Here is a 16,048-nt window from a genome sequence, read left to right as displayed (position 1 = left end):
TTAAGATTGTATTTCACAATCGCGACTTTTTGTAGGTTCACTTTAATTTTCGCTTGTAAGCTAACAGCACGTAATTGAGGGTAAAGGATAGTTTTTCTAACCAAATAACCCGGAGACCAGTAACACTCACCGCGACAGTTTCCTAAATTATATTGATACAAGTGTGTTTACTCTATACATGATTAAAGTCAAGCTCCACTGGGAGAGAAGCATGTTATGTAAATGAAGCCGTTCACATGCAGAACACAGTTAGAATTGCAGAAGGAGATAACGCAATGGGAGATGCAGAAGGCATTAATACTGGTTCACAGCAAAATACACCTATTCAAGTGCTTCAACAAACTCTTAGATATAACCTTTTTACACGCATTTTATTAACTCACTCTGCCTGTTGTTATTGTCGTCGTTGTTGTATCCTCAAATCTTGTAACTCAATTTTAATCCACTTCCCAATGTGGTATCGACTGCAAACTTGGTATACTTATGTCATACTGATGACAATACTATATTCTATCATAAAACAAAAAATAAATATTATTAAACATTCTTTTTTTATATGTTATGTTTCGGCTTGGGTCTAATTGTCCATGGTCAACTGACGTTGGCTGTAATTGGCCACGGTCCCTTACGTTATGGCAAGCTTCGGGGCCACTTCATGGAGTCGTGGAGTTCTTCCATTACTAGTACATTTCATAAAAGTGTGTTTTTAAAAAAGTTTTTTAAAATATTACTTATTTTCTTAAAGCGAGCACAACATTATCTTCCGAGATTTAATTGAAGCATATAAATCACAAAGGTAATGAGCCGTTTCAGTGTATTTAAAAACAACTTTCACATCTGCCGAGGATTCAATGCTCAATGTCTGTGTATAAACAGATGAATACATAATATAGATACTGTACATGCTTAAATAAATAACCAGGATAACAACCACATTGTAGCAACATTCAGCTTGACAACAATGGCTCTGAATGGAAGCCATGAGATGACATTCAATATGCACGGAGACAAGAGAGGCAAGGCATCGGTGCACAACACGGGCACAACGCTGGCAGACACCCATTTCACAGGTAGCGGATGCATTAAATGTATTATTAATATACACAACGCAGCCCGCTTTCAGCACATTGCTGGATGAGGGCCTCCCCACGCCGCGCGTGTCATAAGGTTTATTTGACCATCTTTCATCACGTGCTGGCACGTGTGCGTTGGTCAAGGCAGGGGATGTACCGTGGGAGCATAACGTATATAATTGATTTTTACCACAAAAAAACTAAACTGTACTAAAACAAACAGAAATTTACATGGTAAGGCCCACTGATCTATATAGCTTTTTCAGAAGCGACCTGGCCGCAAATGATAGCCCAATTAAGTGGCTTATCACGTGGAAATTTATATATTTAGAAACAGACGCGTGTTGATTTTAAATGTGGATGGAAAAACCGGAGGACCCGGAGAAAAATCCACCAGACCACGGGCAGAACATGCACACTCCAAATATACAGGCGTCAGGGTCGGGATCGAACCCACGACCTCCTGTATACAAGGTGAGGGAGTGTGTACCTGTTGTGCATGGTGGTCACTTATTTAAGCACTATCCAAGCTTTGCTTCTGATATCTGAAAAGCCCGGGCACATTTATGAGTGATTTGGACATAGGCATTGAACATGTGCATCAAAGACAACTCAACACATACCCATTCAAGACAGGCTGTTCAACCAGGGACATTTAAAACAACCCTCGGTTTTCTAATAACTTGCTCCACCAGATCATTCTGTACTTGGGAAAAGAACTTACCAAGAGCCAACTCCTTCACATAATTGGACTTGTGTATGTCGGCAAACTATGGATAAAAATGACATGTGCTTATTTTGGCGATGCGAGACTGCAGAAGCTCTTTGCAGGCCACATCCTGCAATCTTTGGTGTGTCTGTTTAAATAGCCATCTAGAGCCAAGAAGAGGTTTATTTTGGTACTGTCCAAAACATATTTTTCTGTGATATCGCCTGTGAAACCACAAAACTGTACTCAAACTGGAGTAGGCTTGGCAGTCTAAATAAAGATTCTAAATCTGCTTGAGAGTCAAAAACATAAAGCTCTATTTTCAATTAAATGTTTTGTCCTGGTATATTCTATAACCCAAGCAGAATTGAGCCTGGATCGTGCTTGTATGGGCGGCCACTAGTATAAAGATGTGCGGTGGACAGCAGACGAGCAAAATGTTGTGCACACTTCATTGCACCCATGTCTATGCTCCCTGCCTTCACCAACCAACATTGACTAGCGCAGTGAAGTATGGTCAGATAACCTCGATGACTCACATAGTGTGGAGAAGCTCTGGTCCAGCAGTGGATTGACAAAGGGTTGTACATGTACAAAGTCCAAAGAACAAGTGAATCAGCACATTGCAAGTGAATGTCAGTTCTTTTTTGATCACATAGCAGAACATACCAACTACAATCTGGTTTCAGTGAGAAGAATTTTGAGAACAGGCAACAAGATGACTCTGATGTGTTATAGAGATAATGCCAAAAGCACACAGTGCTAATAATGAACATTCAGCCTCACACATGCTGGTGGCCTATCTGACGTGCATCAGAACAGCTGTTGAGCAGCAAGACCTTATGTAGCCTATAGGGTACAATGAAGGCTGCAGCAGTGCTGCAGTGGCACGACAACCTACTAAACGGTGATAAATGCAGTACTTTGACAACAGTTCTGGAGCTAATGGGCTGCCTGTGAAACAGGATGTTCTGGCAAAAACAACAGACCGGAACAGCAACACTGAAAAGCAACGGATAGCAGTCACATGGGTATATTTTACAAATGTAAAATTAAAATCCAAAAAAAAATTATTTTAAAAAACTTAATCACCGTTATGAATAGGTTTGTAAATAATTAAAGTGTGTTTCAGTGTCCATCACCATGAGCAATTACAGCATGAACCTCGGCAACATTCGAGAGCGTTAGCTTCCTGTAATGTTATATTGGCATAATGCATCAATGTACCCTGCCTCGCTGCATTTTTTTGTATTACTAAATGCATAACTTGGTAACAACAATGTCCAAGTTTCCATCCTAAAGGTCAGCAACATGCACAAGCTGCAAGGAGTCTGGAAAATATAGCAGGGATGGCGATGGAAAGAAAGCATCTTGACAAAAATGGGGACCCCCCCCCTCACCCTTCTGGCTGTGCTGCCACCCACCCTTGTGGTACAGTGGACCCATTGAGCGTGGACTGTGACTTAGGGGGGGGTTTGTGACTGCGTCCGAGAAAGACGTCAAGAAGGGCTTGTGACCAGAGGCTGCAGTCAAACACGCAGACCCTTCAGGGGGACCCCATGCCACTTGCGCCGGAGCCGATTATGCGCAATTCGTATGTATTTTCACGTTTCAGCACGTTATGTATGGATGTACTGTATGTCGGACTTCTTTTGCACCGTACGTAGCTAACCGTGCGAACCGGATGAGGGTCTTCCCAGCAGTCATCTAACAACTGAAAACTAAATCACGTCTGTTATAATAATTTGGCGTCCTCTGGTCTAACACCGTTTGAGACGAGACTCAAAAGAAAGCTGTCTCTGGTGTGGACCAATCAGTTTCGAAGACAATGCCTTTATTATCAGCGCATGTTTTTTTGTTTGCATTTTGACCACAAGTATTGTGGTTAATGCAGACATGATTCCTTGCAAAAAGTTTCAGTTTGGTGCTTTAACTACTTAACATCTGTTTTGCTGCCAGATAAAAGGGGAAAACTTATTCTCAATAATTTACAGCTCATTGTTAATCCACTACTGCAGTGTTCTTCACTCATTTTCAGAGGGCGGCCACTTTTGCCGATTAGGCATCATCAGCGTGAGGGCCACCACACATTTGAAACCATTGGTGTTTGTCAGCACGATGGTGGAGGGTGTTTTCACATTTGCGTATTGTCGGGGGCCGCACGTCAGAGGCCGCACGTCAGGGGCCGAGTCGGTCATGGGGATTGTTTGACCATACTTCACCTCGCTGGTCAGTGAAGAAGCGTGTCCCACCGATGTTATCCGTGGCCAGAAATCAAACTCAGGTTGCCTGGTTCATAGCGTAGCAGGCTGTTATCGACAACACCACTCCACTCAAAGTGACTGAAATTACATCTGCAGCAATTGAAAAACTGCAGTCATGTTGTTGCCTGTTCCCAAAATAAAATCACTTCATTATCGGTTTTAGGTCCCCACTGCATGTTTTCAACATATCAATAGACATGGAAAATCTTCCGGAGATTGGTCAATTTTAATTGCGAAATTCATCGGATCGGCTGGAAAACAGCGTTGCTAATTGCCCAACAATACTGCCGCATGTAGCAACTGACTCATGCGCACACCACCACAAACAGAACGTCATACACACGCACTTTGCAATATATGCAGACACAGAAAGGCACAGCTGCTACACATGACAGTGATCAAATACGACACTGCAGAACTGTTAAAAATACCGCCATCTGTTTAATAAACACGAAGGCAGTGTGTCGAGTTTAATGCAGTACTTTATAAACTATGGTTCACATAAACACTGAGTGGTGGAGTGCACCTACTTTAACACTGCTACCCACAGCAGTACGAGCATGTTTACATCCACATGTCGAATAACAGATAGTGTACTTCACTGGGCTTTCACGTGCTGTCTTTAAAAATATGTTTTGAAAAGAAGTTACTAATTGAAGAACAAATTGACTAATGTACAATACTTATCGAGAAGACAGCAAAAGGTTGACATTTACATGAACTTTCTACAACATATATTTTAGGGTGTGGGCGATGCACACCTGTAGTCCAGCGCATTGCTGGAGCAAGTGGTGGACTGTACAAGTAATGATCGTGATGGTAAGATGCCATAACATACCTGTCAACCCTTACACAGTTACCCAAATTCTTGTACAGGGAAATCGAGTTTTTAGGTCCATAGGGCGTACAGTCGTTTCAATACGGGCAAAAAAATATGTCTATTTGTTTGTGTTTCTCCCTTGTGATGGGACTTTGTAGGATGAACTTTGAGATTCATATGGGGCACGGGGTGACCAAAAGTTTGAATTGGTCTGGAATAAGGTAGGCACTGATACGGGGTTGACAGGTATGTAAATGATAACTGCAGACTACTGGCGAGACCAGACAAGCGCTATAGGGCTGCGGCAAACGTTACAGAATCTTAAATGACGCACTCCCGCCTCTCTTTATGGACTGCCGCAGGCTTTCTGATCCACGATTTATCTTCATCAATGTCATTACATCGTCATTTTTTTTTTATGCGCGAGCGAGGAGTGTCATGATAACATTTATCAACGGCAAAAGTATTGAGGATGGTGAATTAGCCTCATAATTAACGTGCATTCGGCTGATTTGCCTTAACTACAGGGCCGTGAGATGACCAGTAGGTGGCATGACATAAAGTGGTTCACCTATCTGTGTGGATTTGGGTGTTATCCACTAATATTTTAGAGTATTCTTCAGACAACCTGGCTTTCTCTCACTCAAAAACACAAAATAAAAATCGTCCATACATCCAAATGCAATAATCATGTGAAAAAGAGTTTTTAAACTCTGTGAAGCTTTCCCCAATATCTGAATTATTATCAGAACTGATGCTATTGCTCTCGAACCTTAGTTGTACTGCGATGCAAATGCAGTGCACACAGGAATTGGACAACCATCAGTGAATTGGTAATATTCCACAGCAACATTAATTTATTAACAAATATATAAAATTGGACAGAATGCTGGGAAAACATTACTCCAAAAACTTTGGCAAGATAACACAAATGCATGGGGAGCAAATGATATCTGAACTGGTCTCCTATTGAGGCCCCCTCTTTGCCCAAACCGCACTGACCAGAGTGGTGAAGGCAGCACATTGACAAACGGCAAAAGCACAACGAATCATCGAATGAGAGGTCACGAACGACGACCGGTAGCCATGGAGGACGAGTGTAATGGTCGTTCAACAAGATGCATCCGAGGGGGCTAGACCAAGAAGCCGCTGTTTGAGTTGGCAGGGTTACGCACGGATTGCATCAAGCCGCACATGTGAGAGACCAACAAGCTGCTTGGGCATCCTTCATGCAGACCGCCCCCACTCCCCTCCCCGGGAGACTAGGCCTGGCAGGAAATACCAAAATGCTTTCATGCATGCCAAACCAAACACAGCAGACAGCACCTACGCTGCCGCCCGTTTACTAAAGCCCCGCTAAAGCTCTGCGAATCATGACGTGCATGGGTGCTGCTTGGCACTCGGCGAGAATTATGCTACGCTAACCTTCTACACTGAAAGGTTATCTTGTTTAAACATGTTCTTAGCCATTATGCTTGGATGGGGGAAAAATACTAAAGCAAGAGTAAATTCACCTTCGGTGCTCAAACTCAATTCCATAAGATTTGTTTAAGACCTTTGTATCTTGGGAACCAGTAAATGAGGAGTATTTATATTGTGATAAGCCAGCCAATGCGATTACAGAATGAGGACAAATCTGTGATCTATTTTTGCAGGTTTAATCCAAACTGGTTGTCCTTTTATGTGTGCCAGTCCCATATGCAAGATGTGTGTGGTATATATTTGTGCAAATGTGTTGTGTTCTGATCTTCCCAGACTCCCTGTCACAAAAAAGGATATTATTTTTAAACTGGCACTTGACTTTACTGTGTCAACAGTTACAAGCAAAAGCTTTCGTAAAATCAAACTTGAGAATAGGTTTTCCCCTTTTTTATGGCAAACAAACAGGTGTAAAGATGTTAAAACGCCAAACTTAAACCTTTAACAAGGAATCATGTCTGCATTAACCACAATGCTTGTGGTCAGAATGCAAACAAGTAATGAAAGGTTTCAGTTTGGTGTTTTAACATCTTTACACCTGTTTTGTTGCCAGAAAAAAGGGGAAACTCTATTCTCATATGATAATTGGTTCTTTACCCTTCTATCTGGCAACAAAACTGACACCTTTTTACAAGGAGTCATGTTTGCATAGACCGCAATACCTGCAGTCATAATACAAACAAAAGAACATGACTCTGATAATGTGCACTGTCCTTAAAGTTGATTGATCCACACCCGAGACAGCTTTCCTTAGAGCCTAGTCTCATATGGGTTGGACCAGATGACGCCAAAAGGCGCACAACTCAAAGACAATGCACCATCAGAGTATGAGAGCTCGGGGCAAGCATCTACACTATGGGAACCTCATTTGCCAGTAAAAATATGATAATTGGTTCTTTACCCTTCTATCTGGCAACAAAACTATTCTCATATTTTGGTACTGGCAAAGGAGGTCCCAAAATAAAACTTGTTTCGGGATTTTTTTAATTACCGGAATGTTTTATTGAATAACGCGCAGGTCAACCGATATGTAAATGTGATGCATATCACAGAGTAATACTACTTGGAATAAACCGAACTGCTGACTCAAACACTCTTGAAATGTTGTCGCATGATTGTTGGCCGACACACCCATGTTAGCTGTGCAACCCAAGGTCTGCATGTGTGCCTAACCAGAGCCACGCCTAAACGGGGGCGTGCGGTCTTTCAATCTGGACCGCTGCCACTCACCGCCATTGAGTCAGTGCAACCCCATGCAAAGTGGGTTCATGCAAGACATTTGTTCCTGACGTCAGTCAACACAAAAAATTGACAGACACTTCACTTCACTGCCATTTGCTTTAGGTAGATGCAGAGTGCGTGGAAATGTTTTCGCTTTTGCAAGGATCACGAGAACCGTACACACAAAGTGGAGTTCCCTCAATGTTTTTTTTCACCGCAGCTCGTGTGGGAATCCATCCTCAAATACCAAACGCATCCACAAATCCTTGCTACGCCAGAGAGCAGGAGACGGTTGATGAAGATTCTGCTTCACAGCTTCCAAAAAAAATTCTGAGCAGGTAGTGGAAATCTGCCTCGCTGAACAAAATAAGTTGTTGAAGTGCGAGATGTACAATAATCCTTATCTTTGCTAGCGCAGCATTATCAACCACCTGTTTACTATGCAATGAGGTGTGCACAATAAAAGCTAGGCGGCAACTGCCACATCCTAGCTGTTAACAACAATGTGCATACCATATTCTAACGTACCGTAGAAAGATTGAATGTCCAATTCATGCTCTCGTTGGCGGGGCAGATTTTAAAATAACACAGCATTTAAAAACACACATCTCACTATACAGTAATTAGACATATAACTTTTGTACCAAATAATTCAACCTACCTTTGTCCGCAAATCTCATCTTCATTTGTAGTGTAGTGAGAAGCAGGTACGTATATAGGCCATCGTAGCAAACGTACTTTAGCTACGAACAGGGTAAGATTACAAGGTTCGGTTTTCCATCAACTAGTGGGAAAAAACTTACACAGTTTAATCTGAGTGTACGAGGGTGCCGCGTGGAGGGCTTACTGTTTTGCCTCCTCAAGGTGGCAGAGGTATTCATAGGCAATGTTCTGCTTCCTCCTTTCATCCATCTCCTCTGCTGACATCCGCTCATTGTCCAGCACGGCTGCACGGTGCAGAAACAAAAAACAAACAGCAATAACAATAAGTATATTAAGTCATTTGTTTACACGGGGGGGGGGGGGGGAAGCCTCCACTTGAGTCTCAAGGCTCTTTTGCAAGAGAGTCCTGCACTGGGATGTTTGACCGAAGTCGGGCATTTACCCTCTCGCCATGCACCCAATGTCTCGTGGACTAGACAAATCCCACATCTCCAAACTGACGAGTTTTTATTGTCCTTTTAAAAAACTGTAAATGATCAATTATGCACACGTGTTCGGGTGACACATAAAACACGTAGCATGTGCACAAATTGTAGAGCTGCGGTGACTTATCTCGTGCAAAGTAACATGAAAGGAAAACTCGTGCGGACGAGACCTTACTTAGTGTGGGAACCCAGTCATTATTCCGGCTTTACTGAAACTGTCGGCAAACCTTTGTGACAGCAGTGGACGTACATGGAGACCGTAATTGAGGGTGTCTACCAGGCCAACACTCAAGAGACACAATGGCTACCACAGGCGACATTAGCGATATGATTCCACGGAGCGCAGTTTGTTAGGACCCACATCCTAAGTGTTTCCTTGTGTACATTTTGGCGCACAAAAAAGGTACTTAAAGACAGTGCTGGGAAAACAAGATAGACTGTAGCTGGGCACCCTTTTTTGTCGTATATTGTCGCTTTGTTATTGAATTATTGTTAAAGTTTAACAATGCCATGAACATCTGGCAGAGCGCCAAATGTGCCTTGCAACTGTTTTGGCTTCACCTCACCCAGTCGAGGCCCTTTCCCTTTTTACCAAAAGGCGCTTCTCATTCATGGAAAGAAAGCGCTTTTGCACTGTACGGAGTCGAAGCAAAAAAAAACATCGTCTAAAGCCTGTTGAGGGAAGCGCTACTAAATTATATAAGTTTCCAAGGTACAAAACAACACGGTGGGCACACGCGAAACAGAAAGACACAAGTGTGAACGTCGTGTTTACACATTTTGCGCTTCAAACCTTCCGCGGGCCCACGCTCATTGCAAATGAAATGATTGTTTTTTTTACACACTCTAATTATGTCAATCAAAAAGTGGGTCAAATGAGAGTGCGTTTTCAAGAGAAAGTTTCCAAAACAACAGAAGTGGACATACACCAAAGTGTAACAGTTTAGGATGACCGTAAACAGTGAGAATGCGAAGGCTGACGAGAGAAGAAGGGGGGTTAAAAGTAAAAAACACTGAGATTTGTGTAGGTAAACTGCCGAGGCATTCCACGGAAGGTGGCTTTGGAAACAACAACTTGTGAGCTCACGGACCCGGGTAGGAGTCGTGACCGCGCCCAGAGGCAGGCAATGCAGAAGCATGCGGAGGGAGAGCTGAAAACCACAGCGCATGGATGGTTTGGTGGGAGGCGGCATTGGACCACACCCTTAGCCGCACCAAACAGGGTAGTCGGATACAGTACACACAGCCATGTGTGCCCCAACCGTTGAAAAAAGTGTGGTGGTGGTGATGATGGGATTATTTTCTAACTTTTTTTCACTGCTTCTCATGTATCCCAACCGTCGAAAAAAGTGTTGTGGTGGTGTTGGTGGTGATGATGGGATTATTTTCTAACTTTTTTTCACTGCTTCTCATGTGTCCCAACCGTTGAAAAAAGTGTGGTGGTGGTGATGATGATGGGATTATTTTCTCACTTTTTTTTCTGCCCTTCTCCATTTCAAACGGAAGTACAAGTCAAAGTGAACACCTAATCAAATGGTACTTGTAAAGCCGCTATAAACGTGGCACCTAAAATCCGGTGTAGAAAATTCAACAGTCTTCTATCATCCATAACTGTTTTTTTGGGATTAGATCGCGTAAATACATATACAAATATATAAATATATTTATTTATGCAATCTAACCCCAAAAAAACCCTGAATTATGGATGATATTGTTCGCAAAAGCCTACGTGTTAAACATTCTACTTATCAACCATGGCAGGGGCATGTCCGAACACAGAAAGACCACTGCTGTTGACGTCGCCACCACAATATTTGGTCTACAATTAAACGGCCTCACAAAGATGTGTTCTCGTTGATGCCCAACCCGGAATTAAAATTCGGTCTCTATCTCATTGCCGAGTCAAGCAACCAAACCACATTCAGAAGGCTATTACCAACAACATGAATTCCAACATTGAGGTGAAATTTAGCAAAAACATTTTTAAATACTGTACAGAGTACATTGTGACATACATTTCAACAGAAGACAAGTTTGTTTTTAAAGATGGTAGAGTTTTTTACTTTTCTCTCTCACACAAACGGATACCACACCATATGCCACATCGCCGACGATTAGTTTTGTCACATTCGAGAGGGCAATAGCTTCTCGTGGGAACATGAAAATAATGAATAATCTACAAAAAATGTTCCTGAAGGCTGCAATTATTTTCTCGCATGCCAAATTCTGATCGGCAATGAATAGTAAAAGTTAGTTTGTTCGTTATTACGAGCACAATCTAAGAACATTTGTTCAACAAAAAACACACTATACACACACACAATACATTACTCATTCGGTAATTCAGAAAATAATTGTTACCTGCAGGATGCGAAACCCGTGACATTTTTCAAGTCGAAAGGGCTATATATGTCAACTAAAAGGTAACTTAAAAGAAACACAAAGCTCACGCAGTCGGGAGACAACGACTCATTGTGTTAACCAGCTCGCAAGGGCCACACCAACCTTATGAAGGGGACCAAAGTTTGAACACCAATGCTTAAAATACACTCACGGCTCAGACCCCAATAAAACACATTACCCTCACGCCATAGGCTGAACTGTACTTCATTACAACGGAGTTTGACGTAGATGCTGTAAAGGCCGTACACATGAAATGAATAAATTAAATGATTAACAGGCAACTCCCACCACAAATAATACATGCACAATGCATCCCTACGGTGTGGAATAGAACTGGTCAAACTAATGGCCATGCATACATCGACAAAAACGCTGCCATTTATTCATCCAGGAAAACGTTGTCAAGGCTCAATATATTTTTTTAGTAGCCTCCAGGCTTGAGATGTTTGACCAATTCCAAAGTATTGTTTTATGTTGGAGAAAACGTGGCCACTCTTTGTAGTCCTGACAGGTGGTGTTACCACTTGATGACCTGGGCAATCCACCAACCCTAAAGCAAAAATGTGCCACAACTTCCTTGAACACCACTTGTTGCTAGTTTTAGGGATAGCCAACACAGCGGCAGGCATTAGCTTCTGACCCAAAAGGGTAGAGAGAGACACCCTGAGCATTTCAGAGTTGACTATAATTCAAGGTGCAGCCTGGCAAGATGATAACCTAAAAGTCAACTCAATGACAACCACTATATCTTGTACCCAAAAGAAGTGCGACAAGAGATTAACAAAAAAAATCGAGATGAATTGTAAACTAATAAAAACAATTCCAGGTTCCCTTGTAAAATATGTACTTCACATGATTCTTACATCTGAGGAATGGTCTTTGATCAATGCGCTTGGCCACAATACCCAATCGTGCAGGGATATTATGCTGAGTGACGTTGAATGTTTGAAAGTGTGACGCAGCACAGGTGTGGAAAAAAAAATATTTTATAAGAAGTTAATTCAAAACCACAATTTTGTGCCAAGAATTCTGAGCACTTCCTTGTAAGGGCCTGCAATGTGTTGGTGATGAAAATTAGCTACACATTAAAATTAAAATATTAACGTAACCTGACAAGCGAATCCATGGCACGAGAACACAGGCAACTACTGTAAAGTGGAGAAGATTAGCGTGTAAATGGAAAACAGAGGCCGTAACATCTCATGGGTTAAAGTTTTCTTTGAGCCACTCATACAGGAGGAACACATTTCACGTGAAAAATAACTAACTTGATATGCACATACAGTGACGTCCATCCAACTGTGTGTTGCCTGCATGGGTGGAGTTTACAATGCAGCACAGTATTATCTATGTCATTCGCCATCACCAGTCTTGGTGCTTGAGACTATGCCCTGCAATATAACAGGTTTAGGATTAGGGTGATCTCAAGGACAAACTAATCTAACCTCCCACATCCTTGACAAGTGTCCGTGCATGTGCACACGCGAGTGCATGCGTGTGTGTGTGTGCAACTAACGACAAAAGCTTGCCTGGGCTGGGATTCCATTCTCACAAAACACACGAATGTCAAAGGTTATGTTTTTCTACAAGTGCAAATCACATTTTAGTTTTAGATGCAAGTTTCCGTGCTAACAATCACCATTTCATTTGTACGCGTATGTATGTTGAACTTATTTCGCACCGTACGTAACCAACCGTGCTAATCAGAGGTGATGGGGTGGGGAGGTCAACAATGGGGGATGAGGGGGAAGAACGTTGAAGAAGTAGACTCGTCATTAAGGAGATGATTTTGGCACGGTATTAAGTTTGTAAAACTCACTTAACCGACTACAACTAGCTTTTTTGCCCATCCAAGGACGGGTGTATATTGCAGTAAATCTGAAATATTCAATAGAAAAATTGTTCAGCTCATGATTATTAATGAGAGGGGGGGGGTTGCCCCATGTGGAGTGACGTCACCCGCTAATGGTTATTGGGGAGGGGTGTGGCATGTGGAGTGACGTCACCCCTCATGGTTATTGTGGAGGGGTGCGGCATGTGGAGTGACGTCACCTGCTCATGATTATTAATGAGGGGAGCGGCATGTGGAGTGCGCGACCTTCTTGTGTGCATGAATATTAATGAAGGGGGAGGGGTTGCAATGACGTCACGCACGGATGTAGCACTGGGTTGCATATTTATTTTTTACCGTCACTGTAAAGAAACGTCATATTTGAAGCGACTTTGCGTAATAAATTATTTAATTCAGATCGACCTTCCACTGCGTTAGTGTAACAATCCACCCACTCATGAATATTAATTAGGTGGGTGGGCCTCACGTGGAGTGACGTCACGCGGGGGGAGGGGATGGGCCTCATGTGGAGTGACGTCACGCGCGGGACGGACAGACATTTCTGGGTGATTATAGTAGGCAATAACATGAAAAGGGAGGAGTGAGAAGCTCACGTAGCCCAGAAAGTGAACCGGTGCCAGGCAGTCGACAGAGCCAGAAGAGCACAGACCAAGAGGACACCATCAGGGGTCAGAACGACCTCATTCCGACCCACGTTGCGGGAACCCGCCAGGCACACGACACGATTATACAGGGCTCTACACCAATCACACGATGCTCAACTATTTTTTTTATTTCACCAGGGAAGGCCCACTCGTTTTCAGAAGCGACCTGGCCGCAAATGGTAGCTCAACGAATTGGCGTATCATGTGGAAATGTATTGCAGCCAAATAAATACTCGATACACACGCTTATTCTAAATGCTTAGCTAACTGTGCCAATACAGACACACGCAGGTCAGAGTTAAGATTGCTTGGACAGCTACAATTAACCATTCGTGGACTATTAGCCACTGCCTTAGGCACGGTATGACGTTAAACGTATAAAAGGACATGTGTCTTGGGTTGTAAATGACGTGCTATTGTTACCGATGTACGACTTATGTTTGATGTCAAATAAGCTAATTATTCAGTGAATAGTAACGTGTAATCATTACATTCAGTGGAAATTCGCTTGACCCATGCAATAATTATTGTCGTGAAAATGTCAGTTTGTTTTCAATAAGGTAATCGTGGAACATTATTTTAATGTCAAAATTATCGATCATTTGAGGCACTTTTCAACATTCAATATAGCAAGAAACCCTGGAACGTTAAAGTTTTATTGGAACACGACTGGTAAATAACCAGCACAGGCAATGTACAGTACACTGGTTAAACGAGTTTGTACTCAGATGCCTCGTTTCTCTCTCTTAGGTTCCCTATCAGGCGAATACTATCAAACGAGTAATGGGCCAGTGGTTATTTTGAGCCACACATTTCTGTTGTGGAGACGAGTACAATATTACGTGTAAAATGGTATTAAATTATTGTAGAGAATACCTATTCTACCTTTGCAGCTATAACTTATAACACTAAACTCCAGCACTCTGTATAAAATGCAATTTTTTGCAGTAAATACAACAGCTATTACAATAACTCCTAATGACCTACTATGACATACATCGCAAACATGGGACACTGACGGAGAAAATAGAATAAAAACCGAACAGTACACAGAAGCAGGAGAGATGCACACTTGAAATTACACGAAGAGACAGAATGAAGAACGCATGGATGAGAAAACAAGCACATTTGAAAGACATCATATTGACCCGTCAGGAAAATTAAGATGTATTGGACAGACACGGATCACGAGAACGACTGATTGCTGGTGACCGTGACAGGTGGCAAAATGGCAAGCGAGGAAGGGAAAATACCCCGAGAGGAAAACCATCACGGATATGTAGCGATCAAGATTCTCTCAAATGCGATACGGACCATGGCATCATCGAGAGACCGTGAGCGATGGCGGCAATGTGGGAATGCCTTCATACAGCAGTGGAAAGATCATGGCTGTTGACTGTGATGATGAAACAAAATTGGTGCACAGAAGGTACTTAAAATAACTTGCATCTGAAATAAGAAGCAGCCTCAATTGGGATACAAGGCCTAGTTTATGGGAATCACTGAACTGTTTATTTTTTTGTTAATGCCTCATCCTCACAAACGTCAATTCCCCCACGTGACCATTTACAGGGCTTAAGAATATGTTGCTTCACGGCTTGGAAGTCAAGTCAGAGCACTTTAAAATAGTAAATTTTCCACACGAAGATTCAGAATACACCACAATGCACCGCTGAAGCAAATCGCAAAATATATTTTATTTTCTGTTCGCGATCATGGGACTATAATTTTAGCTCCAGCGCACACCACTCACCAAGTTCTAAGTAAATGCTTTAATATTATCGCAGCTTCTGAGGCATTTATCAGAAACCAAATCACGAAACTTGCAATTTGGACATCACGTTTGGGTTCCCGAAACATGTCAGTTGACCCTAGCAAAGACAGCAAAACAAATCCCCATTGCGGTGTCTTCCAAGGCAAAACTGCAGCATCAAAAACACGCAAAGCAGAGAAACACTTTTTTTTACATACACGTTTAACTTGTTTTCTTTCACTTTAGTTTCAAGCAATAAAAGACAAAACGTGCAATAAAAAAAATGAACATGGATGTTTACCCATTGTAACCTGCATGCAAAAACAGCTTTCCATTTGCTGTAAAATTACTAAAAATAAGTCTAATGAAATCGCATGGCATGGCTCTTTTGCAGCAATGCTTGGTGGCTCACATTTTTTCCATGAGGTATATTCATGAAGATTATACACCTACGTGAGAGAAAGATCAGATTACGGATTTACACTAAACCTGTGCAGTACTGTCCACTGGACTAAACGGCATTGTTAATAGGCTATTGCAACCCACCTCAGCCTCAAGTTCAAGAAGCATATGCATTTTATTTCGATATAAAGCTTTCGTGACTGCAGGGATTCATCTTCTTGGTTCTTTCGGTAAAGTCACGTGACTTTACCGAAAGAACCAAGAAACATATGCATTTTAA

General features: G+C 42.2%; 1 protein-coding gene across 1 annotated transcript in view; it reads right to left on the bottom strand.

Moving 5' to 3' along the window:
- The window catches only part of IQGAP1 (IQ motif containing GTPase activating protein 1), a 72,916-nt gene that overhangs the window by 48,879 nt on the left and 7,989 nt on the right, over positions 1-16,048 (bottom strand). The window contains exon 2 of the mRNA XM_078862294.1: positions 8,414-8,513. Coding sequence (XP_078718420.1) covers positions 8,414-8,513 — 100 coding nt within the window. The remainder of the gene's footprint in view (positions 1-8,413; positions 8,514-16,048) is intronic.

This window comes from Lampetra fluviatilis, chromosome 13 (assembly GCF_964198595.1).
Source record: "Lampetra fluviatilis chromosome 13, kcLamFluv1.1, whole genome shotgun sequence".
Lineage (NCBI taxonomy): Eukaryota > Metazoa > Chordata > Hyperoartia > Petromyzontiformes > Petromyzontidae > Lampetra > Lampetra fluviatilis.
This window is presented reverse-complemented; position numbering and strand designations above follow the sequence as displayed.